Source organism: Molossus molossus, unplaced genomic scaffold, assembly GCF_014108415.1.
Source record: "Molossus molossus isolate mMolMol1 unplaced genomic scaffold, mMolMol1.p scaffold_m16_p_7, whole genome shotgun sequence".
In the NCBI taxonomy this organism is placed as follows: Eukaryota; Metazoa; Chordata; class Mammalia; order Chiroptera; family Molossidae; genus Molossus; species Molossus molossus.
Window position 1 is genome coordinate 107,545,716 of NW_023425401.1, and position 26,181 is coordinate 107,571,896.

General features: G+C 42.7%; 1 protein-coding gene across 7 annotated transcripts in view; it reads left to right on the forward strand.

The window, feature by feature from the left end:
• CUL1 (cullin 1) overlaps positions 1-26,181 on the forward strand; it is an 88,088-nt gene that overhangs the window by 9,688 nt on the left and 52,219 nt on the right. For 3 of the 7 annotated variants that reach the window (XM_036246544.1, XM_036246541.1, XM_036246543.1), the window contains exon 2: positions 21,430-21,730. In XM_036246544.1, coding sequence (XP_036102437.1) covers positions 21,591-21,730 — 140 coding nt within the window. In that variant the 5' untranslated portion in view covers positions 21,430-21,590. Of the gene's footprint in view, positions 1-681; positions 699-733; positions 750-11,415; positions 11,518-15,327; positions 15,345-21,429; positions 21,731-26,181 lie in introns of those variants that run through there. The other 4 variants (XM_036246546.1, XM_036246545.1, XM_036246542.1 and 1 more) reach the window with 4 other exon arrangements.

Consider the following 26,181-nt stretch of genomic DNA (forward strand, 5'->3'; position numbering starts at 1 on the left):
AATACTTCGTGTTCCAGTAGCTGGTAAGGACACTCGCAACAAGATGCTTTTTATCAAGTGCAGCATGAACGTGAGCACAGAAGGGGTTCAGCTCCCTGGCAGGTGGACCCACGGGGGCCGTAGGCAGCAGGAAGCAGGCTCATTGTGACCCTGAGTAGTCAGAACCATTGTCCATCCACCTAAAGAGGGCACCGCTTGATTTCCCTCGATGCTTGCAGCAGAGAATAAACTGGTAAACTATTCAGAACAAATCAAAACATAAAAGCTCCGAATCAGAAAAGGAGCGTGGTAGGGGAGGCAGCGTCCTTTCAAAACCGATCTGTAGTGAGACGGGAAGTGTCTTTGAAAGATTACTCAGGGACAGTTGCTAATCAGAGTTTTTGAACTTGGGGCTAATTTATTTGTGATGATAGTGGAAAGAAAAGTTATGAAAAGGCTTGAAACCTTGATTGGGTGAATAACTTCTCGTTCCCTCAGAGATGTGGTAAATTTCCAAATCTTAGCAGATATTACAAGACTCGGCACCCACCAGCTACAGGCAGACTTGACCACATACGCAGGAGAAGTTGGGAATGGCTTGAACAGAATTGTGGGAACTGTGAGTTGCAGCTCATGTCATTTAAACGAGAGTCCAGCATTTGTAGTAGGATAATGCAGCCTTTTTGAAGCGGCCCTCGTGCCTGTACCCGCTAGCAGAGGTGAGACTTGCCGCCTGCGTGTGACATGTGACTGTACCTCCCCAGCTGAAGGTACGTACGTGCCTAGATTTCCACCCTCGGTGGCCTTGGGATGTTTACTGCATCACCAGCTCCTGTCATCTCAGGAGGGAAAAACAACTTGCTCTTGTATTTGGGAATCTGTTTGTCTGGGCCCTTAGAGTGCTGTGACCACAAAACCCAAGTGGGTTCTGGATGCTGGCGTGCCAGTCCTGGGTGCCCCAGACCCAGTGGGCCACACCACAGCAGCTTCCCAGTAGCTAGAAGATGGGTGGGGATGGTTTTCAAGCTGGCGTTGTCCAGCATTCTGTTCAAACAAACAGATTTTGTGGTAGAATGAAAGACTCACATGAATTTTAAGAAGGGATGAGGTTTCAGAGAACATTTGAACTTGCAGCAAGTGCTCCTGGCTGGATCCCCAGACCCATCAGAACACAAAGCTCCTCTCCTGATTGGAGGTGCATGTCTGTGGGAGTTTGGGGAAGTACTGGCCCTGGTGGTATTAGTTATCAAGGGAATTGTGAAATTTTCAGACATTAATTTGCTTCATTTTGACTTTTAAAAGCATGCTTGTTTTGACATTTTCCCCTGAAGTTTTTTGTTGTTATTTAAGTACCATGTTAGAAATTTAAGAACATCTGAAAAACCTTGGGAAGTAGTTGCAAGTGTTTGCTCTGTGTCAGCACTCTTCTGAACATTTCATTTACCTAACTAATCTGCATATTCCTCACAAGAACCTCGTAAGGTAGGTACTGTTATTATCCCCATTGCAGATAATTATAGGCACAGGAGGGGCGGAAGCCCGTGAGTTGTGGAAGTCCCACAAATATCTCCACATTTGAAATGGTCATGTCACTCTGATGTAGCTCCGTGCTTCTTGAATCGTTTGTGCAGTAAGAAGTGCATTTTGTAGGGTGACCCCATACACACAGATGTAACTAAAATCAAAGATGCCCTGGAGAACACTTGCCTTACATTCTGTGAGCTCTCTTTTTTTCTGTCTCATTATTTGAAAAGTTTCATTGCCATTTACTAAGTCACTGTCATAGTCCACACATTAATGGATTGCAGTTCTCAGTTTGAACATACATAGCATAGATAATCAGGATCAAATCTAATACCACATTTCCTTGTCTTAACATGAATGAAAATGCTTGATAATAAAGTATATGCAAGCCCTGAACTAGATCGTTGAATAAATGTGTTCATAAAAGTGTCGTGCTGAGACAGACCTGAAATTTGGTCCTTACCAGTTAAAAGTAGTTTACGTGGATAAACCATCTGTAGCACCTGATAAATATTAAGTGGCCATGGTCATCTGCAAGTTTTTGAGTTTTATTTATTTATTTTTAAATATTTTTTCTTTATTTAGCTTTAAAGAAAGAGGAAGGGAGAGGGAGAGAGAGATAGAAACATCGATGAGAGAGAACATTGATTGGCCACCTCCTGCATGCCCCCCACTGGGAATCAGGCCCACAACCTGGGCATGTGCCCTGACCGGGAATTGAACTGGTGACCTCTTGGTGCATGGGACAACACTCAACCATTGAGCCACACTGGCCAAGCAAGTTTTTGACTTTTAAAAGCAATGTATGCCAGTGATGTTTGTTACCCTTCTTGAAAGTCACATGGTAATCAAAGCAGAAAGAATTTATATGCTGACTAAATTAAGATTCAGTTATGAATTGAACACTGTCTAAGGCTTCTAGTGCTTGAATGTGGATTTTAGGGTTTAAAATGACCCTGTTCTATTAATTAATTGTTCAAGTACCAAGTCTAAAAGAATGAAAATAGTTTCCTAATAGTAAGGTGTTCATAGAAAATTTCATACTTAATGACATCTGAAATTTCTCATAATTATAAAATTGCGTGTGTTTAGGGGAATGAGTTGGATTAGCATGTTTCTATATTATATGATTAGAAGGACAAAGACTGATCTCCAGTGAAAGGCAGCTGTATTAATTTATTCTGTATAAGTTTGAGAGCCTACTAATTTCAAAGCTCTGCTGGGTTTTAGAAAGTGGGAGACGAGTAGAGAGAACTACACTGTGAAGCTTTAAATATGTTTGCTCTTATCCTACCCCAGAATGATGGGTACTGGTCTTGTTTTTTTCATTTTTTACAGTTTTTATGGCTTGTTTGAATAATTATATATTTTTCACACATAATGTAAATGTCTTCCCCCCATTTTTCTCAGTACTCTTACTGTGCTGGCAGAAATAAAATGACATGTAATTAACCACGTTTCCACGTTCCTATATGCTGATGGGCAGAGTGGGTTGGTTTTTTGTTGTTGTTTTAAGTATCAAAGAATTAGGTGTGTCTCCCAAGTATTTAGAGAAGTGAATTCACCAATATTGCTGGAGCCCCTGAAGTGCGTGCCAGGGCACTGTTTGATGCCGAGGATCCAACTGCGAATTAGGCCCCTCCCTCCAGCCACAGAACAGAGCCCACCAGTCAGACAGAAGTCTTGTTGATCTTCAGTCTGCGAGTCCCAGAGCCAGATGTTGTTTACAGAGAACCTTTCATTATCAATACATTTCCTTTTTATTACCAAAGGTATAAATGCAAATCCACTTACTGAACATCTGTTACTCAAATAGCAGTAATTAGCAAGACAACCTAATTTTGAATTAAGAAAAACAAGCAGATATACTATTTGATACTCAATGCTAGCTTTTTTTTTTTTTTTAATCCTCACCCGAGGACATTTTTCCATTTTTTGTTCAGGTAGAGTGGGGGGGGGGGGGGACAAAGAGAGAGAGAGAGAAACATCGATGTGAAGGGACACATCGAGTGGCTGCCACCCGCACAACCGACCAGGACCGGGGACAAACTGCAACCGAGGTACATGCCCTTAGCGGGAACCGAACCCGGGTCTCTCAGGACCGCAGGCCGACGCTCTAACCGCTGAGCCAAACCGGCCAGGGCAATGCTAGCTTTTTGTATACTCATGTTTTCTAGATTATAAAAAAGTGTAGTTTGTGAGCAAAATATAAAAATCAAGCCTCTAAAGTAAGCCTCTACTGTAATTTTTTTTGTTTTATTTTATTTTGTAAGGCTTGATATTTTAAATTGTAAGTTCACAGAAAAATTAAGAACAAGGTACAAAGATTTCCCATATACCCCCTGTGCCCCACGTTCACAGCCTCCCGCATTATTAACACCCCTCACAGAGTGGGTCATGTCACAATGGATGAATCATTGACACATCATAAGCACCCAGAGTCCACAGTTTACTTTAGGGTTCATTCTTGGTGTTGTACATTGTATGGGTTTGGACGGATGTATGATGACAGGTATTCATCATTGTGGTATCATATGAAATATAGTTTCACTGCCTTGAAAATTCTCAGCTCTATTTATCTGTCCCTACCCCAAACCCCTGGCAACCATTGATCTTTTTACTGTCTCCTTAGTTTTGGCTTTTCCAGATGTCGTATAGTTGGCGTCATACAGTATGTAGCCTTTTAGATTGGCTTCTTTAACTTTGTAATATGCCTTTACGTTTCCTTTAAGCTCATTTCTTTTTAGTGCTAAGTAATATTCCATTGTCTGGGTGTACCACAGTTTATCCACTCACTCACTGAAAGACATCTTGGTTTCTTCCAAGTTTTAGCAATTACGAATAGAGCTTCTGTAAACACCATGTACAGATTTTTGTGTGGACATAAAATTTCAGTTCATTTGGATAAATACCAATAAGCGTAATTCCTGGATTGTATGAATGGTAATAAAATGTAATTTTTTACAAAAAGTGTTTAACCAAAATTAAAATCGAAATCTTTTCTAAATGATGGCAGCATCATATGGTGAGAATATGTTTAGTTTGGGGAGCGACCGCCAAGCTGTCTTGCAGAGTGGCTGCGCTGTGCTGCGCTCGCGCCAGCGATGCCCGAGAGAGCTGCCCTGCTCCTCGTCCTCGCCTGCTTTTGGTGGCAGTGTTTCGGATGTCATGTCCGCCACTCTCATGGGTGTGCAGCGGACTCCGGTTGCTCTAGTTTGCTTCTCCCTGCTTAGGAAGGGTGTGAAGCATCTTTTCTTATGCTTATTTGCCACCTGAATATCTTCTTTGGCAAAGTGTTTGGCCCACTTTTTTAAATTGAGTGCAAGGAAAGAGAGGAAGAGAAAGAAAGAAACACCCTTCAGTTGCCTCCCTTATGTGCCCCTACCAGGGATGGAACCTGCAACGTTTCGGGGCACAGGATGATGCCCAACCAACTGAGCCACCCCGGCCAGGCCTGAGTGGTTTTTCTTACTGAGTTTGAAGAGTTCTTTATATATTTTGGCTAATAGTCCTTTATCGGATGTGTCTTTTGCAAATATTTTCTCCTGTTCTGTGGCTTGTCTTCTCATTCTCTTCACATTGTCTTACACAGAACAGAAGTTTCATTTTAATGAAGTCCGGCTTATCAGTGATTTCTTTCCTGGATCCTGCCATTGTGTCGTATCTAAAAAGTCCTGCCATCCTTGAGGTCATCTGGGTTTTCTCCTGTGTTGTCTTCCAGGAGTTGTATAGTTTTGCTCCACTTTTATTTTTAAAGAAGGTTTTGCAAATATTACTTGAATAATGTTCAGTATACTAAAATTGTCCTTTTAATGGGTTTTAGTCACTTTCTGACAAAAATCAAGTGAATTAGATACGTCTTTAAAGATCATTCCTGCCCTGGCCGGTTTGGCTCAGCAATTAGAGCATTAGCCTGCGGTCCAGAGAGACCCAGGTTCAGTTCCCACTAGGGGCTTGTACCTTGGTTGCAGTTTGTCCCCGGCCCTGGTTGGGTCGTGTGGGTGGCAGCCACTCCATGTGTCCCTTTCACGTAGATGTTTCTCTCCCCCTCTCCCTCTCCTTCCCACTCCATCCGAACAAAAAAATGTCCTCGGGTGAGGACTAAAAAAAAAAGATCATCTCCTGCTACCCCATTATTTTTTAGAGGAAGAAAAAGCTATCAGTTGGGGAATTCCTACTAAGCACCAGGCTTTTTTTTTTTCTTTTTTAAATCCTCACCCAAGGACATTCTTGCATTTATCTTCAGGTAGAGCAGGAGGGAGAGAGGGAGGGAGAGAGAGAGAGAGAAACATCGATGTGAGAGAGAGACACCGAGTGGTCGCCACCCACACGACCCCAACCAGGGCCGGGGAAAAACCACAACCAAGGTACATGCCCTTAGCGGAAACCGAACCCAGGTCTCTCTGGTCCACAGGCCGACACTCTAACCACTGAGCCAAACCGGCCAGGGCAGTACCAGGCATTTTTACATACACTGTCTCATTTAAATCTTTACATCAGTCCTGAGAAGTTGGTGTTTAGGTCTTTCATTGAAAATGAGTTAACAGAGCCCTGGCCGGTTTGGCTCAGCAGTTAGAGTGTCAGCCCACAGACCAGTGAGTGTTGGGTTTGATTCTGGAACCTCAATTTCAGTGCGTCCTGCCCCTCTTCAGGATCATCAGAGTTGAGGTCTCTCCCTCTCCCTCCCACTCTATCTGAAGATAAATGGAAAAAATGTTTAAAAATAAAATGAGTTAACAGAATTAGAACTGGCAACATAGAGGAGCCAAGGGTCGCCGCCTGTGAACAGACATGCAGTGCTCCCTGGTCGTGGTCTCCTCTCTTGAGGAAGATGGGCATAGTCTTTTCTAGCTCCCATTTGGGGGTGGTCCGAGTTGGGGGTCATCTTGATTCGATCCCCCTGTTGAGGGCAGTGGGAAACATGAACACAGGCAGAATACGGTCGACTTTATAGCAGACTCTGAATTCAGGATTACACTGGTTCAACCGTGAGACACGCACAGAAGTCTCATTGTGAGACTGCTGCTGTCAGTGATTACCATGGGACATTATTTTTGAACAAGGTTTGCTTTGGAAGTTGTAGCGTGGTAGTGTCATGCTTCCATTATAGGTTTATGATAGTTATGCTTGTGGACCTACTAGCTTGAAAATTTAAAAGGAAACTTCAGGTCTCACTCATGCTTTCATTGTATAATGGCGAACGGGGGCGATAAGTCACTACATTATCCTAGCCACTGTGACATGGGTACCTGGACAGGCAGATTTCTTGTGCTTTCCATCAGTGACGAGTCCAGCGTCCTCACACGTCGTTATGAGTGGGCTGTTTCCACGGAGCTGCAGCCTGGCATCCACTCTGTTGGAGCCACAGTGTGGAAGGTTGCTGGCTCCTGGCACTCACTGCTGTCAGTGACTTTTTCATCATAGACCTTCACTGATCCATTGCAGACCTTGGGCTGTGTCGAGGACTAGAAGTTTCATAAAACTACCCTCCTCTGGCTTCTGGGCTCCTGGTGCTCCTACCCCTGTGTTGTCTGTCTCTAGTTTCTCTCTCTCTCTCTCTCTCTCTTCCCCTCCCTCCCCCTCTCTCTCTTCCCCTCCCCCTCTCTCTCTTCCCCTCCCTCCCCCATCTCCCCCTCTCTCTTTCCCTCCCTCCCCCATCTCTCCCCTCTCTCTTTCCCTCCCTCCCCCTCTCTCTTTCCCTCCCTCCCCCCTCGCCCTCCCCCTCTCTTCCCTTCCCTCCCCCATCTTCCTCCCCCCTCTCTCTTTCCCTCCCTCCCCATCTCCCTCCCCCATCTCCCTCCCCTCTCTCTTTCCCTCCCTCCCCCTCTCTCTTCCCCTCCCTCCCCCATCTCCCCCCCCCCCGAACTTATTTTCTTGTGTCAATTAACTATAAACTTCAGTACTCATTTCTATTAAACTCTTCCTTTATGCTTCGAGAATGTTAATTTGCATTGATGCCACCAATTTTTACCTTTTTGTTCATTGCTAAATTTACTACTTCAGGTGTGAATTTCCTTTGGGCTATAGTTCTAAACTGCCTCCTTGGACATTTTCATTGTGGTGTTATTTTTATTTAAAATCATTCCACATTTGACATATCTAAAATTAAGCTCTTCATATGTCTATTGGCCATCTGTATATCCTCTTTGGAGAAGTGTCTATTCAGGTGCTTTGCCCATATTTTAAATGGATCATTAGGGGGGTTTTGGTATTGAGTTATATAAGTTCTTTATAAATTTTGGATATTAAGCTCTTATCAGATGTATCAGTGAATATGGTCTCCCATTTAGTTGCGTGCAAAATTTTTTTAGTTTGATGTAGTCCCATTTGTTTCTTTTTTCTTTTGTTTTCATTGCCCAAGGAGACATAGCAGAAAAAGTAGGGCTATGAGAGAGGTCCAAGATTTTACAGCCTATATTTTCTTCTAGGATTTTTATGTTTTTGACACAGCAATTCTATTTCTGGGAATTTATCCGAAGAAACCTGAAATACTAATTCGAAAGGATATGTGCACCCCTGTGTTCATTGCAGCGTTATTTACAATAGCCAAGATTTGGAAACATCCTAAGTGTCCATCAGTAGATGAGTGGATAAAAAGGCTGTGGTACATTTACACAATGGAATATTACTTGGTTGTTAAAAAAGACATGTTACCCTTTGAGACAGCATAGATGGACCTGGAGAATGTTGTGCTAAATGAAGTAAGCCGATCAGAGAAAGACAAGTAACATATGATTTCACTCATACGTGGAATCTGATAAACAAAATAAACTGACGGGCAAAACAAAGACAGACTCATAGAGAGTAGGCTGACAGCTAGGGGGGATAGAGGGACTGAGCTAAAAGGAAAAAGAGAAAGAACTCATGGGCACCGACAACAGTGTGGCGATAGCAGCGGGGACAGGGTGAGGTGGAGGAGGCTATGGGGGATGGTGATGGAAAAAACATAAATAAAAAAGACTACAGGAGACTAAGGAGAAATATCTAAATGCATGCAAGGTCCTGGAAAAGAGGCATTAGTGAAATTTAAAGTCTTTGGTTTCATTAGTAGCAAAAAAATAAATAAAATTAAGCTTTTCATTTCCCTCTAGATTTAGATTTCTTCACATAACTTAATCTTTAAAAAAATTCTCTTAATATCACCTTTCTCTTTAGGGTTCTCTTCAACTCCATTTATCCCTAGAGTTTTGTCAGCATGAGAATTTTTTAAGAGTATTCAATTTAGTGACAAAGATTTTATATAGACAGATTTAGGATTATCTGTATAATCATCATTTAACCCAGAACTGCCCATGAAATTTTGTTTGTGAGTTCATATTTATTTACAGTTATAGTGTTGCCAGGTGTTACCTAAAGCAGAGGGCACAATTAATTGAGATCCTGTTTGCTAAATATGGCTCACAGATGTTTTTATAGTGTAATATTTGCTTTTTTAAAATCATAAAAGATGTCAAATAAAGTACAGCAAACATGTCCACCTCTGAGAATTACATGAACACATTTAACATATTACCTATTTAAGATCAGAGTGGGTTTTGTCCCGATTGTACTTTCAGCGTATTGCTCAGGATAAATGATACTGGAATAGCTGTCATGGAGTAATGCAGTATCTGTGGTTTCGTGGTGGTAAAGTAGGGTGCTGCTAAGACCCCTGTGCTCTGTTGCCTTCATTCGTGATTGGAGGGATTGTTTCAGCGAGAGGTTAGTGAAAAGTGTAATTTCTTCCTCATCTATATTCACAGCTTCCTGAGTTCTGCCCATGCCCAACCCCCACCCCACTGGAGCCCCACTTGAACCAGCTCCTCCAGCCTTTCTTCCCTCCCCATAGGTAGGGAACCATGTTTAGTTTTTTATTTATCCTCTCATTTTGTTCTTTTTGAAAAGAAATACATGTAGCTATACTATACCTATGTATTAAGATTTACTCATCTCAACTCCCCCTCCTCAACACATACACAAAAGGAATCTTGCTTTTTTTAGTTAATATGTCCACTAAGAAATCACTGTATTATTATTAACAGTAAGTGTCGGTAGTCTGTATTCCTTTTTATAACTGCACAGTGCCTCATTGTGTGGCTATGCATAACTTAGTCCTGTCCCCTCTTGAAGGTTTTTGGGTTGATTTCCAGTCTTCACAGTGACTCAACTTTAGTTTATTACTTGTGGTTTGGGGCCAGTTTAATTTGGGCAAAGTGTCCTAGAAGTGAGATTGCTGGGTCAAAGGGTAAATGCATCTGTAATATCCTCAGATACAGCCCAATTACTTCTGTGTCATTGAGCATTCCCACCAGCAATCCTTAAGTCGTTTTGAATTGTTAAGGTACCATCTGTGAAATTCTGAAACCCAGAGATAAATTTTTGGACGTTCGAAAGTACAAGATTGAGAGACAGCCCTTGTCATCCTTAATTTGCTTCTTACGCTCATTTACCATCATTTCCACTGGGTGTGGTTTTAAGCACCTGGCCTTTTTTTCTTTTCCATTGTGCATCTAAGTTGAGCCTGTATCTCAACCCTGGCGGCAGCCTGGCTCATTTCACTTGCCTTTAGTCCTCTGTCATCCCAGCTCCTCAGAGCCCTCAGACAGAGGTTCCTGAAGCCCTCTTGCTCTCATTGTGGCCTGGAATGATTTCTTTCAGACCTGCTGAACTTGTATTGCCATTCTTGTCTCATTTAATATGGCAGTAAATCATATATGCCACTTGACAGCTCTGGTAGCTTCAGCTAAGACTTCTAAATTACATGGTCACTTGTTTATTATGTATGTTGCAGGAGAGTATGAGCCCCCCTCTATCAGCAACAGCTTAAATAGCAGCTCGTAAAGTTTCCTTCCAATAGAACACTCAGTTCTACTGCCTTTCAAGTGAAGGCCCCTACGTGTGCAGAACCCAGTCATTTTGTAGAGATACATGTCTTTCTGTGAATGATCCGATTTTACTCATAAAGGTTTCTTTTTTTTATTTCTTTTTTGTTAATCCTCACCCAAGGATATTTTCCCATGAATTTTAGATAGAGTGGAAGGAAGGAATGGGGAGAGAGAGAGAAACATCCACTTGAGAGAGACACATCAATTGGTTACCTCCTGCATGACCCCAACAGGGGCCAGGGATCAAACCTGCTATCCAGGCATGTGCCCTTGATGGGAATCGAACCCAGGACCCTTCGGTCCGCAGACTGACACTCTAACCACTGAGCAAAACCGTCCAGGGCTGATCCATAAAGGTTTATAGCTAGCATGCTTTAAAGCTGTATTTTTTTTCTTAACAGCTTTATTGGTGTGTAATTCACACAATAAAATTCTTCACTAGTTTTAAATGTATAATTAAGTGATTTTTAGTAAAGTTAGAGTTGTGCAGCCATCACAGTTCAGTTTCAAAACATTTCCATCACCCCCAGAAGACCCCTTGTGCCTACAGCCGTCCCTCGCCACTTCGCGCTTCAACTGTCCCGGCACCGTGGTAGAGTGAAGCCGCGAAGTCCAAGGCGAGGGACGGCTGTGTATAAATAAAGAATCCGACTTCGCGGAAATTCATTTAGAGTCTGGAACTGATTAACTGCGATAAACGAGGGCCGACTGTATTTGTAGTTACTCTCCGTTCCCATCCCAGCCAAGCTCTAATCTACTTCCTGTCTCTGTAGTTGTCTGCTCTGTAGCCTTCATCTGACCATTGGAATCATGTAATGTGTGGTCTTTGCACCTGGCTGTCACTGGTGTAATGTTTTGGAGGGTCGTCCATGCTGTAGCATGTCAGTACTTCTTTTTTCGTTTTAATCCTCACCCGAGGACGTGCTTACTGATTCTTAGAGGGGGGATACCTGTTAAGATTAGTTGAAATTTTTTATACTTGTCATCTGTAACTGTTTGAACTTAACTGCAATTTTTCTCTGCACTGTAACTTTTCTCTTCTATATAGAGATGGAATTATATATTTAAATGTTATAAGTAAGTTCTGCAAGCCTTGTATTTCCACAACAAAATCCTGTGGGCTCATCTGAGGCAGCAGGTGCCCTTGCTGGTAGGTGTGCAGTAGGACCCTCATTACTGAACGCATAACTAAGTGTCTCCATTACAGCGTCTTCAAGTTTAGTTTTTTTTCTTGATTCAAAAAAAGTGAAATTAAAAATAATTATTGAAGTACTAATTAATGAATATTCAGATGAAATAGAAAACTTTAAATAGTTTGGGGGATGTAAGTATAAATTAATGTCCAGTTCATGAATTTGCTGGCTCTTCATTGACCTGTTGACTTACAGTCACTGGGACTTGTCATTAGATAGTCATGTCCTGAAGCTTTTGCTTGTCTTAGTTGTAATTACAAATTGAAGAGGAAGCTCACCTCCACCTTCTGTGGAAGCAGCTTGGTGAGAAGCGTGGTTGATGAGCAGTACAGCTTTGGAATTCAAATACATGGGTCTGCCTCCTTGCCACTTACTTGTAGAGTCTCTTTGGACAAATTATTTAACATCTCTGAGCTTGAGTTTCCTCATTTGTAAGAAGTAGATAGTACCGTGCAGGGAAGATGGTGATTGAAGGGCTCAGTGAGAGAAAGTATTAAAGCTGCTATTGGCACAGAGTCCAACATTGCAGCCTACAGTAAATATTAGCTCCTTGCCTTACAGAGTTAGTGAACCAGCACGGAGCAAGCAGTTCTACATCATGGACACTTTCTGGGGGTGGGCATGGGTGTGTAGAGTGTAGAAGGTGGTCATGGAGTCCATTCATCTAATAGAATCAATAGCTGTTTGTGTTTTAGAAACTAACCTAGGCTCTGGCCGGTTTGGCTCAGCGGTTAGAGCATCGGCCTGTAGTCCAGAGACCCGGGTTCGGTTCCCGCTAAGGGCACGTACCTCGGCTGCAGTTTGTCCCTGGCTCTGATTGGGTCGTGAGGGTGGCAACCACTCGATGTGTCCCTTTCACATCTATGTTTTTCTCTCTCTCTCTCCCTCCCACTCTATCTGAACAAAAAATGGAAAAATGTCCTCGGGTGAGGATTAAAAATAAAAAAGAAACTAACCTAGGCAGAACGTGGAGGATGGTTGGAGGGGGTGAGACTGATGACAGACCAATGAAGTACTTTCGATAGTGACCCAGGTGAGAGATCCCAGCCGTCATATCATCTCACCCATAAGAGTATGTCTCTGATAAGTACAGTGGTTTTCATTTTGTTTTTTTGTTTGTTTTTAAAGCATAAGCACATTAAACCATGGTAGCCAGTGCCTTAGCCAGAGCTGTGTTATATGGTCATTAACAGTGTCTTCCCATCCTGTCCCGTGGACTGCCAGCCCTCTCTCGCCTCGTAGAAGTACTCTTCTCTTTCTTTTAAATCACATATTAAAACGGTATCACACTCTATGATTCCTCTGTCACTTTTCATTCAGGATTCTTTCTACAATCCATCCATGTTGAAGTGTGGATCTGAAGTTGACTCACTTTGTGTGTGGTCCATTGTGTGACTCTTCTACAATTTAATGGTGAATTCTGTCGGTGGGCGTGGGGGTTGTTTCCAGGTTTGGAGTTTTGGTGTCTCGTGAACAATGCCGCAAGTGTGTGTCTGTCTATTTCCTGGGGCACATGTGCAAAGTGTCTGTGGGTCTCAGTCATTGGTTTTGCTGGTGGTGTGCCGACTTCTAACACAGACTTAGAAAACAAGTAATGGCTTTATTGCATAATACCCAGGATCATTTGCATTTTAACCAGATATTAAATATCACTGAACTAGAAAAGCTAAACCTAGTTTTATTTTTTTTAAATAAATTTTTAAAATTGATTTTAGAAGAGGGGGAGAGAGAAACATCGACCACTTGCGTCCCTTGCGTGCCCCGACCAGGGATCGAACCCACAGCCTTTTGGTGTACAAGACAACGCTCCAGCCACCTGAGCCACACCAGCCAAGGTGTTTTGTTTTATTTTTTTAACAGTGAATTTTAACTGTACTTTCATCAACTCAAATATAGACTATATTTTTTAGAAGATATTGTAACATTTTTATCTTTTTTCTTTCAGTTTTTTTACATTTTTCTAAAGCAATCAACCTAACTAAAGCAGCTTTAGATCGTGTTTTTAAAAAACCTTGTGTGCATTCCTGTTAACAAGTCTGATTTAAATGGACTTAACACTCATCGGCATTGGCTTCTGCAACAGCATTTGCTCGGTGTATTTGGTCTTAATTTATAGAAGTGGAGACAAATAGGCTGCATTAATAGGCAAAAGCAGGATCTGTAGTTCTTGAGTATTTGAAGTGAAATTGAGAGGGGGCATACAATTCTATTTTTAAACTTATGGGTTCCTCCCCTGGCGTAGAAATGTAGTTATGTTCACTATAGGCTTAAGAATGTATGTTCCGGTCTATTCTGTGTTTGGGAATTGTCGGGAATAACACGTTAGGAGAACGCAAAGCTTATTTGGTTAGGCACGTGGTGAGAAATGCTTGGCCCTGCAGTCCTGTCCAAGGCCATGGCCACCCTGGGGAGCCCAGGCTGTCCTCCTCCTGACACTAGAGGCTCAGATCCCCCTTGCCTTGCCTCATGGTCATCTCTCCTTCTGAACCAGCACCCCATAGCTGCTTGTCTATCCTCTGACCAAAACCCCTACCCCATCCTCCCTTCCCCACCTGAGTTCTTCATGGAGCTTTCTTGAGTCCAGTTCCTTCAACCTCCTGGCTCTTCCTCAAAGACCCTTTAAGGCAGTGGTTCTCAGCCTTCCTAAAGCCGTGACCCTTTAACACAGCTCCTCATGTGTCTGGGCGGATCTGCATGTGGGCGGACCCTCCTGGAGCCGGACAGAGGAGCCGATAGAGGAGCCATGTCTCGGTTCCTAAGACCATCGGGAATATGTGTTTTCCGATGGTCTTAGGCGACCCCTATGAAAGGGTCGTTCGACCCCCAAGGAGTCGCGACCCACAGGTTGAGAACCGCTGCCCTAAGGCCAAGGAGTGGTTGGTGATGTTCTCTCATCCCACAAGCTTCCAGGTTGAAGGTGGGCCGGGCCGGTGCCCTCTGACCTTTGCAGCTCATGCCCCTCCCCGTCGTCTGCTTGCCACCTGATTTCAGAAATTAAGTGGACACTCGGGCACCCAGCTCCACTTCCAGAACCTTTATCTGAGGTGATTCAGCCTCTGTGTGGGTGGTCCTGCCAGGGTGCTGACCTGGGGCCTTGAGCTCCCTTCTCCACCACCTCCAGCCTGCACCTGCACCCCACTTGCAGCCACAGCCATCGCCCCTTCAGCCCTCGCTCTTCTCGAGAGAGAGAGAGACAGTGAGGGCATCCTCATCGGACAGCTCATCCCTCTCCAGCTTTCTTCACTCCTTCATGGCCGAGGTTCTTAAAGATAGTCTGCATTTTGGTCCCTTCCAGCCTGTTCCAGTTTCATTTCTACCCTTAAACCTCAGTGAAACTTGGTAACATCCTTGCTGAGGTCACCAGTGACTTTTACGTGAAACGAAAGCCAGAAGCTACATTTCAGAAATCATCTTGATGATGAAAATAATACCTAGCATTTATGAAACCCTGTGCTGCCTCATTTAATCCTGACCCCCAGAGGAGTTAAGCGATTTACCCAGGCTCATGCAAGAAGTGATGGCAGTGACCCTTGTCAGATCCAGCCAACATGGCCTTTCTCTCCTAAGCCTCCGGGGTGGGGTGGGGGTGGGGGCTCTCACTGTTCTGGGCTTTAACTTTGCAAATACAAACTCTGTGGGTTCCCAAAGGCAGAGTAGAATCTTTAGCTAATTTTTCATCATATTCTGCGTGTAAGCTGAGGTGTACTGTGGCACCGAATCTCCATGCTTGGAGTTGGACACAAATGTGTGTGATGAAGTAAACCCGACATTTTAACATGAAAAGGTGAGAAGACTCATAACGGAATCAGAAGTGTAATACAAAGAATAAAGAACATTGGGTGCAGGTGCTGAGCTAGGATGCGCGGAGGGAGTGTAGAGAAAAATCTACATGAACTGTTTCCTTGGGTGTATTTTAATTTGTGTGAAGGGCACATGTTGATATGATAAGTGGTGTGGTGTCTTAACGTATAATCCTTTAGGCTGTTCTGATATTTGCAGTGTTCTTACGTTTTAAAAAATTCAACTTTCTTAAATTTCAAACTATTTGGATAGATTTAATATTGATACAGTTAGGACTGATTTGTTAGCTCTTTCAAACTGTCAGCTCTTTTAGAGTTGCTGAGATTAATAAATAGATAATCAGTGAATCTGTTTTTTCCCCCTATGGCTCTAGAACCTAAAATTCAGACTGTGGTGTTGGGAAGTAGCTTGAGAGTCCAGAGTGCCGGCTGTAGTCCTGCCACGTTCTAGCACCGTGATCTTGATTTGTTTGCTTCTTGAATCAGTTTCTTCATCTGTAAAGAAAAGGCCAGAACTATCTTTAAGGTCAACCTCTAATCATCTATGACTATAATTGGCTCTTAGGATAGAATACTTTTGGTGCACAAATGCATTGTGCCTAAAGTTTCCAGTTTACAAAGCAGGTCATATACCAAAATTATATGCGTTAGTTTCTTAGAAAGATGCTTTACCCCATGCATTGGTGTTATCAAGGCAGACTGTGTCTGTTTATTATTTAATAGTACATGACCAGAGCCTAGGACAGTGCCTGGTGCATACAGTTCCCTACTAAGTATCTGTCAAATAAAAAATAATGGTCACTACCTTTCTATAACTCTCATAAGTCCATTTAAACACTGGGTTAAAATATGTGCACATTTGCAGTGACCAGGATAACATAAAACATTAAAATTGAAAGAGCAAGAAATAAATTTCTAGTCTAAAATCTAGTATGTGAAGGAAAAAGTTTGGAAGAAGCAAGATAGAATGTTGTAGATATTCTAAAGGGGAATTGGGGGCGAGTTCATATGCTCGATAGTGCTGGTATGTCATTATTTCTAAATCCTTCACAAACATCGTTTCAATTTCTTAATTTATTCTTTCACTTATTTATGCAAAACACTGATTGAGCTATGTGCTGGGCTCTGAACTAGGGTCTCAAGTTACTTTGGGGAATGAAAGAGGTGTCCTCTGTGCCTGGAGGTCCTTCTCCTCAGTGAGGTGAGACTTGGGCTTGGAATTACCACCTTGAATAACAGGAATGGAAAGAGCTGTGAAGTGGGTGAACCTAAACCTGTGTGGGAGCTCCCTAGAGAGTCTGACGCGAGTGGAAGTGTGGCTGAAAGACAACTAAATGGAAAAGGAAAGGATCTTTCTAGGCAGAAACGGCAGTGGAGTGCAGAGGAGACTGCGGTGTCCAAAAAAGTGGGGAGTCTTTGTGGCTGCACCCAAGGAGATGAAGGAGAGTTTGGTAAGAGGCAAATGAAGAGAGAAATGATCTGATGGTGTTGTAGTAAGGATTTCTCTGCTTCTGACTACTACGCCCCCTGCCTGTCCCCCTCTCCCCCATTGCTGTCAGGATGAGGATCTAGTCAGAGCTACAGCCTTAGACTCAGACTCAGCTGCTTTGTTTTTTGTTTTGTTTTGTTTTTTTTGTTTGTTTGTTTTATTTATTTATTTATTTATTTTTTTCCACATCTTTATTGTTGGATGTAAAATGTATTACAGATGTTCCACATTTTTCCCCCATTGACCCCCTCCTCCCCACTCCCGCCCCCCTCCCACCTTTTCCCACACTATTGTCTGTGTCCATTGGTTATGCATATAAATTCTTTGGTTTATTTCTTCCCACCCCCCCAACCCCTTTCCCTTTGAGGTTTGTCAGTCTAGCAATGAATTTGTGCTTCTTAATCCCTTCACCTTTTTCATCCATTCCCCCAACCCCCTTCCCAACTGGCAACCAACAAAATGTTCTCTGTATCTATGAGAATGTTCCTGTTCTTCCTGTTCATTTTGTTTGTTCATACATTTTATCTTTTTCTTTAAAAAGACCCTTCATCATTTCATATAATAACGGTTTGGTAGTGATGAACTCCTTTAACTTTTTCTTGTCTGGGAAAGTTTTTATATGTCCATCGATTCTAAATGACAGCTTTGCAGGATAGAGTAATTTTGGTTGTAGGTTCTTGGTTTTCATCACTCTGAATATTTCTTGCCACTCCCTTCTGGCCTGCAAAGTTTCTTTTGAGAAATCAGCTGACAGCCTAATGGGAACTCCCTTGTAGGTAACTAGCTGCCTTTCTCTTGCTGCTTTTAAGATTCTCTCTTTGTCTTGAACCTTTTGCATTTTGATGATGATGTGTCTTGGTGTGGGCCTCTTGGGGTTCATCTTGTTTGGGACTCTCTGTGCTTCCTGGACTTGTATGTCTGTTTCCTTCACCAAGTTAGGAAAGTTTTCTGCCATTATTGTTTCAAACAGGTTTTCGATTTCTTGTTCTCTCTCTTCTCCTTCTGGCACCCCCAAGATGCGAATGTTGGCACGCTTGAAGTTGTCCCAGAGGCTCCTTACACTATCCTCATTTTTTTGGATTCTTTTTTCTTTTTGCTGTTCTGATTGGGCGTTTTTTGCTTCCTTATATTCCAAATCGATGATTTGCTCCTTGGATTTACGTACTCTATTATTGAAGCTATGTAAATTATTCTTTATTTCAGTTAAAGCCTCCTTCATTTCTAACTGTGCAGCGATCATTTCTGACTGGTCCTTTTTTATGCTCTTGAGGCCCTCACTGAGTTCATTGAGCATCCTTATAAGCAGTATTTTGAACTCAGCATCTGTTAGGTTGCTTATCTCCATTTCGCTTAGTTCTTTTCTTGGGGTTTTGTTCTGTTCTTTCATTTGGGACCTGTTTCTTTGTCTCCTCATTTTGGCTGCCTCCCTGTGTTTGTTTCTGTGTATTACTTAATGAGAGGTATGGGGCTCGCTGAGACCCGATGCTGCTCGTTTGAAAGAATTTAGGAAAAACCTGAAGCAGGATCCAAGACAGGCCAATCCTATGGTTAAGCAAGTGGCAACAGCTTGGGTGGGCCTGAAAGTTGGGTGGGGCGGGGCCTCAGGGAGTCAGCAGGGCGGGGCTACCAGTGTGAGCCAGGTTGCTGGAGTCCCAGATATGGCGACTGTCTGCCGCCCCAGGGAAGGGCTCACCAAAGGAACAAAGGCCTCTGACAGCACGTTTGTTCCCGAGAAAGCCCCCTCTCCAGCCCTCGCTCCAGTGCCAAACAGCTCAGTTCTTCCCTGTATTTCTCTGGTGCCATTCGAGCTGCCTCCCCTCCGAGCTTAGAGGGAGAGAGTCCGATAAGTCCGTGCGCGGGCCCTTTAGGGAGCTGCCTGTGGCTCCAGCCAGGTCAGCCTCCCTGAGCCTCAGTTTCTGCTGGTTTTTCCAGCCAGAAGTTATGGGGACTTCTCTTCCTGGCACTGGAACCCTGAGCGGGGCACCTGGTGTGGGATGGGGACCCCTCAGTCCTCAGGAAGGACCTTCCCAGCCGCAGGAGCTTCCTGATTTTTATCCGCCACACTTGGGTGTGGGACCTGCCCGTCGAGCCGCCCTGCCGCTGCCGCCACCCCTCGCGCCGCCGCCCCTCCTACCGGTCTGGATGTAGCTGCTTTTTTTTTTTTTTTTTTTTTAATTCCGTAGTTGTAGGACTTCCATTCAGCTTGATTTCAGGTGGTTTTGGATGATGGTTGTTCTGTAGTTTTGTTGTAACTTGGATGTGGTTGTGGGAGAACGCAATACTGCGTTTCCCTATGCCACCATCTTGACCGGAAGTCAGACTCTGCTGCTTTGTGAGGAATAGATGGGGAAGCGATGGTTTTCTGATTTGTGGGTACATGGAGTTGCCAGTTAATAAGATGTGCAACACTGGAGGAAAATAGAGTTTGGGGGCAAAGCCTGAGTTAAGTTGTAGACCTGTTGAGCTTGAGACATCAGCAGATGTGACCCGGGCACTTGGATATAGACAGGCCTGGAGTTCAGAGAAGTAATCTGCACTGGAGAATTTGAGTGGTAATTTCCCCTTAGGGGAAAATTAAATCTGTGCCAGAGAAGAGTGTAGGTTTAAATAGATGTTGGTACCACCCATCTGAAACACTCTGATGACTATTGGGTGGGGTGTTGCTATGATCTTCCCAAGGTAGATAAAAGGAAACTCAGATTGAAATTATATTTAGGAAACATTTGTTGAGTTAGTTTCCTTAAAACTTGAGGGAATCCTGTTGAGCATTTTTGTGTTCCACATTTGGACATACCTATTAGAATATATGACATAAAGTCTGTTCAGGATCAGGAATGGGGGTGTGGCTTCATAAAATGTTGAGTCCAAAAGCTTAGATGACAGAGATGATTTAGGTTTCAGTAGTTCAGACATAATCCACGAAGATGACCTGCTGTGCCTGAGCTGACAAAGAGCTGTGACCCCCCTGAGAATGCTGGGTGCAGAGTCGCATGCTGGGGCAACTGAGACTTGCGGGCAGGTTGACAACCTGTTCTTACTGTTCTGGATACCGTTTATTTCCCAACAACATGATTGTCTGGCACCATTACAGCAATTCAGTGATACTGATGTCACACTAGAAGTACTTGCTTAAAAACCTCCACATTGTGATGTGATGTGATGTATACAGATGATCCTCAACGTATGTCTGTAACGTGACATATCAGAAGTATTGACTTAATAAATACAGTGACACATAGCGAAGGCTCTTTGTCTACAGATCCCAGTTCCTGGAGCATTTTAAACTGTATTTTGCAGTACTTTTGGACACTTAGAAATAATAGCAGTTAGCATTTGTTAAGCATTTACTGTGTGTTGAATATTTTATCTACATTAGTTTAATTAAACTTCACAACTATTTAGGAAAATGATTTGCCCCACTTTGCAGATTAAGAAATCAAGGCTTAGAGAAGTGAGAAGTTAAGTTACCCAAGACCTAGTGTGTAGCAGGTGTGGGCTGAGCTTCAAACCCAGGTCTCCCTGAAGTCAAAGAGTACATTTTAAATTTTGCTAAGTCTTGCCCGACTGGTGTGGCTCAGTGGATTGAGCGCCATCCCATGGACTGAGAGAGAGGTCCCGGTTTGATTCCTGGTCAGGGCACATGCCTGAGTTGCAGGTTCTATCCCCAGTAAGGGTCATGCAGGAGGCAGCCAATCCATGTTTCTCTCTCACATGGATATTTCTATCTCTCTCTTTCTCTCTCCCCCCAAAAAATCAGTAGAAACATATTTTAGCCCTGGCCAGTTTGGCTCAGTGGTAGAGCATTGGATCGCGGACCAATGAGTCACGGGTTTGATTCCAGCCAAGGACACGTGCCTCGGTTGTGGTTCATCCCCGGCCCTTGCGGGAGGCAACCAATTGATATGTCCCTCTTACGTCAATGTTTCTCTTTCCCACTCTCTCTCCCTCCACTCTATCTGAAGATAAATAGAAAAATATCCTTGGGTGAGGCGTAAAAAACATTTTTTTAATAATAATAAATTGTTCTAAGTCTTGCCAAATTCCCTTCTAAAAAAGAGAGTGAACATTTCACTTTCACCAGCATTTACATTTTGCCAGCTACTAAGTGAAAAATTATTAGAATTCACAGATAACTAGTGAGATGGAATGATTTTTCCTATTTAGTAGCTATTTGTGTTTCTGTTTCTGGGCATTTCTTTTGTGTTTTTTTCCTTCAGGTTTATCTTTTTGATTGTTATTCAGGTAAAGTAATATAGTTGAAGTTTTGATACTTTTAGAAGACAAAGCAATAACAACAACAAAAATGGCAACATGCTAGTTGTTCCTGGGCAAGTTTTATCCAGCTTTTCCCATGGGCACTAACAGTCCTATTGACTTTGAGCTAAATGTGTAAATAAGCATATTTCTATACACGTATCACATAATAGGAGTGTTTCCACACACAAAGATAAATGATCTTTGGGTTAGCATGGTGCCTGCTAAGGCCTACTGAGTATTTCTATCAGTGTGGGACAGGCACCCTGTCACCCGCCCCAGGGTATCGAGAAAGAATTAATTAATGCCCTTTATTTCTTTTTCAGGTTTGCCTGCGATGATATTTCATTCTCTCCAGTTAAAAGACATCCTTTCTGAGCTGCTGTGAATAAATTTGGAATGATACTGTATATTCTCATCTAATGGAGGATTAGCTGTACCTTGAATAAGGATTGCTGCACTGGACAACTTCAGAATATTACTCACAATGTCATCGAACAGGAGTCAAAATCCCCACGGACTGAAGCAGATTGGCCTTGACCAGATCTGGGACGACCTCCGAGCCGGAATCCAGCAGGTGTACACCAGACAGAGTATGGCGAAGTCCAGATACATGGAGCTCTACACGTATCCTGCCGCCTGCGCTGAGATCTGTTTGCTTAGAAGTCTTTTTACTAGTATGATCTGAATTGTTAGAAATTTGACATCATGTTTTTTCTTTCCATTTCATCCTGTGATATAATCATAAGTTTATTTTAGCTTTAAACTTAACTCATTTATTCTAAGTTTTTTGAGCAGAGGTGAAATTGGCTAGTTGGTGGTCTAAAGCTGTGCTGTTCAGTACAATGGCCACAAGCTGCGTGTAGCTATCTACATTTAAAATCACTGGAATTGCGGAATTAGTTAAAAGCTTAGTTCCTATGCTGCAGTAGCCAAATTTCAAATGCTCAGTAGATAGATAATAGACAAGTCCTCTCCTTGTGGACAGTCCTGTTAGACAGTGCTGGTGAGGGCAGGGGCGTTGGTTCCCATGTTGCCTGTGGTTGCCTTCATGCTATGGGGCAGAGCGGGGTAGGTGCATCAGAAATGGTCTGGTCCAGCCCTGGCCGGTTTGGCTCAGCGGTTAGAGCGTCGACCTGTAGTCCAGAGAGACCCAGGTTCGGTTCCTGCTAAGGGCACGTACCTTGGTTGTAGTTTGTCCCCGGTCGTGGTTGGGTCTACTAGCAGGAGGCAGCCACTTGATGTGTCCCTTTCACGTCGATGTTTCTCTCTCTCCCTCCCACTCCATCTGAACAAAGAATGGAAAAATGTCCTCGGGTGAGGATGAAATAAAAAATGGTCTAGTCCACAACGCTGACAACATTTACTCTCTGGCCCTTTATGAGAGAAGTTTGCTGACCCCCAGCTAAAGGGTTACCACACGGAGCAAAAGTTGTACTTTGTGTCGTTTTTACAAATGTGGTATTAGACAAGTATTCACTCATTTGTTTTGTGGTGAGTGATGTGTGCTACAGAGGTCATGGAGGGGAGGAGGCCGGTAGCGCCCGTTCTTCACTCTACACTCAGCGGTAGACTGTTCGACTTGTAGTTTCTTGATTTCATTCAAGTGTAAGAAATTGAAATTTAAGCTAACTTACTAGAGAGCAGATTGCTACTGATTTTCTGGTTCTGGGGGTTTAAAGGTTTTAGTTTAATGGATATTTAAGTTTAAATCATTAATATGTACCACTGATTGTCGTACTTGGTTATGTGGTGTTTCAGTATGCCCTCAACTATGCTAATGTTTTAGAATCTTAAAAAAATTAACATTACTTTAAATAGATATGAAACTATATGTTCTTTTCTAAATTTAAATTTTATTGCAGATGTGTATACGTACTCATAATGTGTATATGTGTGCACTTATACTGTACTTTTAAAAAAAATAATAGCTTTATTGAATTATTTGCATACGATAAAATTCACCCTTTTTAAATGTATAATGCCGTGGTTTTTAGTATATTCACAGTGTGCAACCTTAATCACTAATAATTTTAGAACATTTTTATCACCTCCCCCAAAGAAAGTGTATTCATTAGCAGTCACTCTCTATTCTCTCCTCCCCCAGCCCCTATCAACCATGGATCTACTTTCTGTCTCCAAGAATTTGCTTGTTCTGGATGCTTTTTGTAAATGGAACCACACAGCACATGGCCTTTTGTGACTGGCTTCTTTCACTTAGGATAGTGTTTTCAGGCTCACCCTTTTGTAGCAGGTGTCGGTGCTTCATTTGTTCTCATGGCTGAATTGTATGGACATACATACCACATGTTCTTTTCCACTCATCAGTGAGGGGTGTTGGTTATGTGCACTCTGGGCTGTTAGGAATAATGTGGCTATTAGGAATATTGTGCATGAGTTTTTGTGTGCACCTGTGTCTTCATTTCTCTTGGGTACATACACAGGAGTGGGATTGCTGGGTTGTGTGATATGAAGAACATATCTGCAAATGAGAGGATATTCCACCCAAGAGGGTTGTGGCTTCTGGGTGTGACACTTTTTCTTTTTTTCTTTTTTAATTCTTTTAAGTAATAGAACTGAAGGTGGTGATTCCAGAGATGAGACAAAGCGCTTGGTTGGATTTCTGGTTTGCAAAAAAACGAGAGCATTAATGTGGAGATCAAGGAAATTTGGTTGATGATTTGTCTCTGGAAAGTTTCTTAACATGTTAATTTTTACTGAATCAGATTGGTTCTTGACCCAATAGAATGTTTTGCTCTTAGAACTCTAAGCATGTAGAGACTTTGTTTGCAGCAATTATTGAATTATTTTATTCTACAAATAATTATAATTTGTAGTTTTGATACCTGCAATATAAAATATTTTAGGAATCCTACTCTTAAGTTGATTGTTACTCTTTGACTTCCCATTTGGTCTGAGACAATAAACAGTTTCATACATTAATTAAGATTGGAGAATCTCACCTGGCTGGTGTGGCTTAGTGGTTTAGTGTCGACCCTGCGCCAAGAGGTCGCCAGCTTGATTCCTGGTCAGAACACATGCCCAGGTTGTGGGCCAAATCCCGTGTGGGGCGTGCAAGAGGCTGCCAATCGATGTTCTTTCTCATCGATGTTTCTCTCTCTAAAAATCACTAAAGAAAAAAAATAAAGCCCTGGCTGGTTTGGCTCAGCAGTAGAGCGTCAGCCCACGGACCAATGAGTCACAGGCCCGATTCTGGCCAAGGGCATGTACCTCAGTTGCGGTTCCGTTCCCCGGCCCTGGTCGGGGTTGTGCAGGAGGCAACCAGTTGATGTGTCTCTCTCACGTCAATATTTCTTTCTCTCCCCCTCCCACTCTATCTGAAGATAATTAGAAAAAAAATATCCTCAGATGAGGATTTAAAAAAAAAAAGTGGAGAATCTCACTGTAAATTTTTAGATATTATTTATGAAATCATAGCCACAGTTTGAATCCTGTGTCAGGCATTTTGCTGGGACTACCTACATCTTATTTAAGGCTTATGTCACCCTGGGGGGGGGGGTAGTAACTCTTCTCTCTTGGTGTCAGAAACCTTATCTGCAAAACCTCAAATAACTCACCTAATTGTTGTGATAACCACTGATAAATGATGCTGGAACTAAAATTCTTAGTAGTCTGACTGTAGAAACTATCTTTATCTACTATATGGCTTCAAATTTTTGTTTTCGAATGCATCATGTTTCTCAAAGTATTTTCTGTATTTTCCTATTGAAGTTCCAAAGAATGGTGTTTTGATCAACTCATATTAACTTTTAGGATACAGATAAAACAGTAGAATGTCTGCTTGTGTTTATTAATTTAATTATTGAAAATCCTAGACTTATAGTTCCTCTCTTCACCTTCATTTTCAATATCAGTGTTATTGTCATAAGTAGAACTTAAGAGTTGTCTGACACATTTTTCTACAGTGCATCTTTACTTCCGTTTAAGTCATTTTGTTAAGATATGTAGTACTTCTTGAAGTTACATGTTGTTATTACTGCAGTTTTAGCCCAGCGTCAGTTTGCATAACAGTTTTCTTACAGGTGTATTTTCGGTCTCTCGTGGAACTGTTAACTGTATCACCCTTTAAAATACTCTCCTACAGGCTGGTTTCTGGCACTTTGTAATGTTTATGTGTTAGATTAGGAGGCACTTTTGGTCCTGGGAAGAAGGAGCAGACTGCACATGTCCCTGTTCTGAGGTCACTCTTCAAAGGGTGAAGTAACCTTGTTGAGAAAGGGAGGAGTGGGAAAAGTGGTTGAGAGGAAGAAAGAAGAGGAACTTTTTCTTCTCATAAGTCTGGCTCGTAGCCGAGAGCGAGATTGTTCCCTTTTGTTATCCTGAAGAAATGCATGTCATGTTTTCTAGAGAAAGGAGCCTACTGGGGATGTGAAGCCATGTTCTTAGAACCCTTAGGAACTTCTGGTCTTTATGGTTGCTGTGACAGGATGGTGGGTTGTTACACAGCATAAACGTTTTTCTTGATTTTCCAAATCAAAATGGCAAAGGAAAGAGAAGGGAATTTGGAGAAAGAAAAAAGGTCTTGGAGCATCTGCAGTCAGAAGGATCTGTTCAGTTACTTGTTTCCAGCCACTTCACAGAGGCTTCATTTTCTTCTGAAGTTTTGGCCTTAAGCCCTTCTCCCCACTGTGTCTGTGTGTCGGCACGTCGTGCCGTCCACCTTCCTGTGATGTCCCACATACGTACATGCAATTACAGTGCAACTAGGATTTTTCTTTTTGCAATAAAATGCAGGAGTACTCCTGTGCAGGTTGGGTAGATGATGGTTACTCCTGTGCAGGTTGGGTAGATGATGGTCGGTTTCCTTTCTTCTGAACTAGAAATCAGAAATGAAATTTCTTACTAGTTTATGGACACCATTATATTTCCGGTGTCGTGCTGGCTCGATTGACAGGCCTAGGTCCTGTTAGTGGAGCAGACGCACAGGAAGGGAAGGCAGCATGAGGCTTGGGCCCCTGTGCCGTAGCCAACAGCACCCACTCTCAGCTCGTCCGGGCACCAGGCCATCTGGGCTTGGGGTGCCTCTTTGCTTTTTCAAGGCCCCTGGTCTACTTGTC